The sequence below is a fragment of the Styela clava genome, chromosome 13 (assembly GCF_964204865.1).
Source record: "Styela clava chromosome 13, kaStyClav1.hap1.2, whole genome shotgun sequence".
Taxonomy (NCBI): Eukaryota; Metazoa; Chordata; class Ascidiacea; order Stolidobranchia; family Styelidae; genus Styela; species Styela clava.
In genome coordinates, this window is record NC_135262.1 from 8,554,667 (window position 1) to 8,561,558 (window position 6,892).

Here is a 6,892-nt window from a genome sequence, read left to right on the forward strand (position 1 = left end):
GCTTTACTTAGTAATTTAGCTTGACATACTGCCTAGATATTTGCAAACGTATAAATATCAGATTTTTGGCATTTAGTATCTTGGTAGTTAGGCAGTCTATAAAAGGACCTCCAAAAAATATCAATTTTTTGTACTTTTATGGCCAAAGTCACGCACAAAAATTTGAACATCCTCTTTAATATTAGGATAATTGAAATAAATGAATATTTCTTTACAAATTTATAGAAGGTTTTTAAATTTCGCGTTTTGCAATTCGATATCTTACATACCGCGTATTGACAATGATTCCAAATTTGTTCGGCCACCATATTCTCTAGTATAAAAACCGTACGTTAGCGAATCTCCAAGGTCGCAAATTGAAATATTTCGAAAAAATATGTTGCAAATTTATACCTTGGAAACTGGTGTCTGAACAACAGTAGCAGTGTAATAGCTTTATCCACTCGAATATTTTAATGACAACTCAACTACTTATCGGGTACTAAATCTCTTCAATCTGTGGCCCCTTGGATTTTGAAAAGTTTTTGACGTATTATTTATCTAGTCATAGGTAAAAAAAAACAGCCCTAACTTGTTTAAAATATTAAATGAAACGACGACAAGAAGTTCTACTATACTCAGGATTGATCATATTTGCTACAATTTACTTAACTCGGCATAATGTGAAGTTTACAATGGAAAGAATGTTCAAGTAAGTAAACGTTCGTTTTGATTAACAGCGAACAAATTAATGATTCTATTGCGATAGGCAATTTGTTTAATACAAATTTCACCCTAAAATAAAATTATTTCAGCTGGGAGCAAGTCAAAACTCCACCTCAAAATGAATTCCATATCGAACCTGATTTCAAGGAATTCGTTGTAGACGTGGATAATACCCACACATTTGGGATTATCCGAAATGCATATACCTCAGATGAAATTCCAAAGAATCATGACGTTACATTGGTCACTCACATGGACGCATCAAGATTGCAAAACGTCATAAACTTGGCTGAAAATTTTCTGGGCCCAATACATGTCTGCATCTTTGTAACATCGGTAGGTATGTTTTAATTTGCTTTAAAATAGCGATGAAAAGTAGTATTAATAATGCTTTTCTGATCATAACGCAGTTAACAGAGTTTGCTTGAAAGTGACGTATCACGTGAAGGTACCGCGAAGCGGAATCATTAAAGCTATGAGTCAAGAGCTGCAGGCTTGACACTTTGAATAGTTTTAACTGCTTGTATGTATCGTTTGCTATTTTATGAAGTCCTAAATAATGACAAAAATCCCTACTTTTGCGTATTTATCTGATTCTTGATTTCTGATATTAAATTACTCATGTGTCGGCCGATATTACGCGAGATTTTCGATGGTTTGCTGAGTTCTTCTGATTAAATAGCTAATAATGTGATGTACAAGTGATCTTTAGTACTATAATACTGCGTCAAGTTCGGAGAAAGGCATATGTTGTGATCAGTTGGACCTTTCTCGCACAAATGAGTTACCCCAAAAACTTAACAATATTGTGCCTCACTTGTTCTACAATTTCTCACACTTGTTTTAATTGTATGAATCTCACCTCACACGCTTACCCTAGCCTTCTGATCAAAGTCCATTTATCCATTTTAACCTAGAACATAACATGAATCCCACTTTAAGTGGCTGAAGTGTGGGTTAAATGTGGAAGAAAGTGAGAAAAATATGGGATAAGAGGGCCAAGTGTGACAGAGTAGAAATATAATATTGCTCAGTTTAGAAAAATTAATTTTGTTATAAATTCTGTACCAACCGCAAGAGTGTGTATAGCATAAAATTGTATACTTTAAAAAGCATCATTGATAAGCACGTAATTAGTGTTTCGGTAAACGAAAACGACTACCGCTATTGTTTCAACCGATGCATTATGTTTTGATACTCAACGAGTCAGAAAATATATTTAATATCTATCTAAGATCCCCATTGCTTTTTTCACTTCTGAGGATTCGAAGAAATAACTACGTTTTATAGTTGAAGTTCCGCTAAAATAGGTGGGAAACGCCAAAACAGTGCATATGCATGTTTACGTAAGTAACCTTAACAAGACACTTCGTTAGCTTCTATATTTCAAAAAACAGATTAGTATACCTGTTGCATAGTTTTCGACATTGTAATTACATGTAACCGAAAACAAACATTTCAGTGGTATAGTGGTAAAAATTAATTTGTCTCATTGTTTGTTGCTGTTTTTCCAGGTGAAGCTGCTCAACGAGACATCAGAAATATTAACATTCATAAGAAAGAATTTCGAAGCTACCAGAATGCACGTAGTGTGGAGTATTTTGTATCCACTTGGAGATTTTGGAATGAAGGACCAACGATATTCTCCTTATTTTAAAACTATTAAAGACCGCATCAAGTTATCAACAAAATCAGCAAATATTTCAGCAAAACAATTTGGAAGTGTTCTAAAAATTTTAGGAGAGAATAATGCAAAACTTGGTTTATCGGGCAGCACACCAGAGCATATCTCTTTTTATCCCCATACAATAGCGATGAACGTGGCTTTAAATTCTTCAACTACGGATTACTTCCTATGTATTGACTCCGATTTAACACCTAGTAAAGGAATGAGAAATAAATTTATAAAGTTTGCGGAAAGTTTAAACTTGTATGGTGCAGAAAAATCGCATCTACCTTTGTCAAAGATGAGTGTTCCTAAATATCAGAAACGCAATTTTTCCTGTTTGAATCACGTAAATGGTAAAAAATCTCCTCCAGATTTGTACGTAGTTCCGGCGTTTCAGTCAAATGATAAAATACTGCCAAGAACTGTGAAAGAATTAAGACAATCAGTACTATCTGGACGTAGTACATATTTTTTCAGTGGAATGTATGAAGTTGGTTACGGACCAACCAATCACACAAAATGGCTAAGTTCTTCAAATGATGACGAAGAGTCTCCAACAACCTGCCTGTATAAAGTTAAATATTTACCTGGATATGAACCGTTCATTGTAGCCAGGAAAGGAATACCAATATATGACGAACGATTCAGTGGTTACAGCCCTGTTGAAAATCATCATGTAAGTGCATTTTACTTTTATATTTACTTCTTTTGCGTCTAACCAAAATCCGAAAGAGGCAGAGTTCAAATTTAGAATTAAAGAATCAGGCCGTGGGTCTGGTTTGATCGCAAAATAGCGAATGATAATTTGTTTAGAAAATAAAAACGCATTATAAAGTAGGCACGCATCATTTTTAAAGCACCGAGGTATTTTGTAATTTCAGAAAATATACCTAATCTATGAAGCGCAAAAATTTAATAAACAAAAAAGACGAATTTGAAAAAGTAACGAAGTTAAATCCGTATCAAACAACAGATGTGATGCGGATCAGAAACTCAATTACTGAATCCGAAAAAAATTATAATAATACACAATTATCGTTCCTTATAGAAACGACTACTCAATGCGTTGGGATACAGATATGTTGTACTAAGTAACGCATTCCTAGTACACCGCGGCTGGAAGGTAAAGGGATATCGGACAAAACAAAAAGGGAAGGAGATGAAAGCACATGAAACAGCCTGGAAAGAATTCTTACAAGACATGAGAAAGATAAGAGCAATTAACAGAAATTTGAAAGAGAATAAATAAATATTGTAAATTCATAACGATAATAGAATATTGTTAACAATATTGTTCTTGCGTTGTAACGCAGAAACGGACAACACGTCGATATAACCGTTCAGAGGCCTAGAACTTAAATTTTTCATCATTATCAAATTTATCACATAGGAGAAAGTTACATGGTGAATAATAGCTCCTAGTTGGGTTACTAGTCGAGGTCGAATGTGAGAAAAGTTCTCTCCTGACCCTCACGGGTTATCGGTCTAGTTTGTATATGGGAAGAGTTTTCTAATTATTTGTTCGATGAAGGAAGAAGTAACGGATGCTAACTTTGAATATTTTACATCAATTGCGCATGTTTGAAACAGCGTCTGATCTTTTTCTCTGAGATGAATTGTTGTTCATCAGTTGCAATCTTGTTTTTGCTGCAACAATATTGTCTTGGAAATTTGAAACTATTTTTCAGTGTTGAATTAAATTCTTTTGTTTATTTATGTGATGCTATTTCGATTTTATCTAACCAGGATTGGTGAAATTAAATCGTATTATAAGTGTGTATGCGTATGTAAAACACCAAGTAAAAATATATTACCTTATCTGTATTTTTGAGTTAACCTCTCAAATAGAATTGAATTCGTTTGTGAGACTCGAATTTTTGAAAGTCAACCCTGCCGAAATCAAACGCAAATTAGTATGACCCGTTGATGACGCACTACTGAGAACTCGTAGGAGTAACTTTGATTTATCTTAAAGGCATTTAATGCGCTCCTTGGTCTTATTTTGTTAGTTCCGCGGGGGTTGTATTTGACAAACGCTTCATTAGGATCAAAACTATGCAACATATTCAAATAATATTAGTGCATTAATCAATGACTATAAGCTTAGCAACTGATGGGTCAAAATATACCTGATTCCTTCGCTGAACTATTGGCCTGCTGTAACATATTTTAAAGTGAAATAACATATACTAGGCTATATCTATTGAATCAAATTATCTAGTATTTATACTTTGTGTCTGCTTTTCTATTCACTAATCAGAGCTTATGATACACAATTTACAGTGATGGTACACAAAGCGTGGAACAAGAACAAAACTACGGATCAAATTTGTTTAACTAACCCCTTCTGATTTCCCATTGGAACTACGGAAGACATCGAATTTGCAGTTATCATTTCAGCCTGGAAAAATCTGTTAAAGTCCAAGCGAACTCCTGCTCCGCAGACCCAAAAACAACATTATTTGATGCAGTTTAATCAAATCACGTTTTACTTATTTTTGTCATATTCAACAAGCAAGTACGCTATAAGTTTTCTATATGTAATTCTTTTTTCATGTCAATAAATGTTTTCTCGCGAATCCGCATTGTTTGATGTCTTGTGTTACAAGTATTGCGTTGGTCCTAAAAGAGACGGTTTTGTCATTCCATGCCAGAAGTTATTCCGCAGGATCAGCCACTGATATGCCAGCTACTTGAAATCGAGGAGTTTTGGCCATAGTGATAAAGGTAGAACCCAGCCTGTGACGGGATGTGAACGTTTTCCTTACCCTGGAAACTACACATGATTGTATTGGGATCTTTTTTCAATGTACCTCAACATCAATCCCCAAATGAGGAATACCGGTAGATGATAGCTGGACTGAGAATTGTTCATAGCATGTTCGAACTGAAACACATCTATTATAAAAAGTAAATTAACATAAACATATGGATGATACTCTCCCGCCCAAACAAAGATTCACTAAAGAAGCATTTTTTGAAGGCAAAGTACTAGACAGGAATTCATCGCCGTTGCTTGCAACCAAAGCCAATTATTCCCCCGTCGATTTTCGAGGGTGGGGATTCCGGAAGCCATTCGGATGAAAATGAATTATATGTGGAAGTAAATTCAAATATCATTAGTCTCATCTGAGATAACTATTAGTGTCGTAAGTCATGTTCCTATAAATAATTGGAGTGTCTGTTTAGTGGCCTTGCCCGGGTATATTTCTTAAATCGGCTCGGCAATCTTTTATCGCTCGCGGGCCAAACTTAAGCGTTGCAAGTTTGGCGGGCCACACATTTTTGGAGAAAATTAAAATCCGAACGAATGGGCGATAAATCACAATTTTTTCACACAGATCAGAAGTTGAAAGTTTAACCAGCGCGCGAAGACTGCAACAAGTCGTGAACTTACGTTAGTCGTCCTACTCAAAATTTACAAATGACATCAAATGAGACACTTTTTGATGCATCACGACTGATGCGTTTTCGGCATCACTAAATGGAGAACACTTTTGAATGAAACACTAGATGAAGCCAAGAATAAAACATTTTATCAATGAAAATCACTAATTCTAGTCCTCAGCTTGTTTTTTGTAATGTTCATTTTCGAAAATATTTTTTCGCGTGCATATACAACCTACTTCCGAACATCGATGTGAATTCCGCGCCATTGAACCGTTTGAAATTTTCCGCGTTTTGTTGCTATCTGTTTAATAAATTATAACCTCAGTAATTGAGAATTATATACGTGTTAGGTTTTAATAGATAATGGAGAGGCGGGCCACATGTGGCCCGCGGGCTTGGGTTTGGACCACCCTGTTCTATACGGTAATGTTCTATCAGTTAGAAATAAGAGAATAGAGAATTTCTGTTCCCCTAATGGTGCAATTCACAGACTTCGTGTACTTTTCAATTTTTTCATAAAAAATGGCATTCTTGCATACTGTAATTTCTTGTTGTACCATAATGGTTCATTATAAAGATGGATATTGGCATTAGATGTTAATTCCGTATAGGTGTACCAGGTGCAAAATGTATCCTTAATTGTTATAAAATGAAGATTTTTTATGAAGCGAGAGTTATACCATAAATTTCCTCTCAGTAAACAATGTAGTTCTATATCTTGTAAATAATTAAGTTTAATGGTTTGACAATTGCTATCTTTCTACTCATTAATAAGGTGGAACTATTTTTTTAAAAAATAATGGTACTTTCAACGCCTACCCTATCTTTCATTTTCAGGCCAATCAGTGTTTTACGTTTAACTCTTTCCCAATTTGAATTCCACATGAAACGAAATATTGAAGAATTCAGTGATTTTACGAATTTTTGGGTATAGTAACTGGTAAAAATGCAAATTGAAAAGTAAAAAGTGGTAAAATTAATGATTTAATTACACACACTTTTCCGAGAATTGTTGAAGTTTTCATACGTCAAATTTGGATAATGTTCCGTACTTGCTGCAACTTAGACGGTAAATTAAGTTCATATAGTTGGTTCAAATCAGCCGTAATTGGGTACTCCCGTAGTGTG

At 34.7% G+C, this 6,892-nt stretch overlaps 1 protein-coding gene across 2 annotated transcripts; it reads left to right on the forward strand.

Annotated features, from left to right (window-relative positions):
- The first annotated feature begins 522 nt into the window (after positions 1 to 522).
- Positions 523 to 4,953, forward strand: LOC120332869 (beta-1,4-glucuronyltransferase 1-like). 2 transcript variants are annotated; one of them, XM_039400198.2, is made up of 5 exons: positions 524 to 691; positions 795 to 1,041; positions 2,220 to 3,050; positions 3,423 to 3,584; positions 4,649 to 4,953. In XM_039400198.2, the coding sequence occupies exons 1-5, from the start codon at positions 588 to 590 to the stop codon at positions 4,658 to 4,660; spliced, it is 1,356 nt and encodes a 451-aa protein (XP_039256132.2). In that variant the 5' UTR covers positions 524 to 587; the 3' UTR covers positions 4,661 to 4,953. The 2 variants fall into 2 exon arrangements, with proteins under 2 accessions (XP_039256130.2, XP_039256132.2); XM_039400196.2 differs by having other exon boundaries at positions 523 to 691; positions 3,423 to 4,953.
- Positions 4,954 to 6,892: the final 1,939 nt, after the last annotated feature.

Bases quoted from the DNA above. Each gene is read 5' to 3' on its own strand.
- LOC120332869 (XM_039400196.2), top strand. From the start codon at position 588: ATGAAACGACGACAAGAAGTTCTACTATACTCAGGATTGATCATATTT. The intron at 692-794 runs GTAAGTAAACGT...AAATTATTTCAG, and splicing joins ACAATGGAAAGAATGTTCAA to CTGGGAGCAAGTCAAAACTC. The intron at 3,051-3,422 runs GTAAGTGCATTT...CGTTCCTTATAG, and splicing joins GCCCTGTTGAAAATCATCAT to AAACGACTACTCAATGCGTT.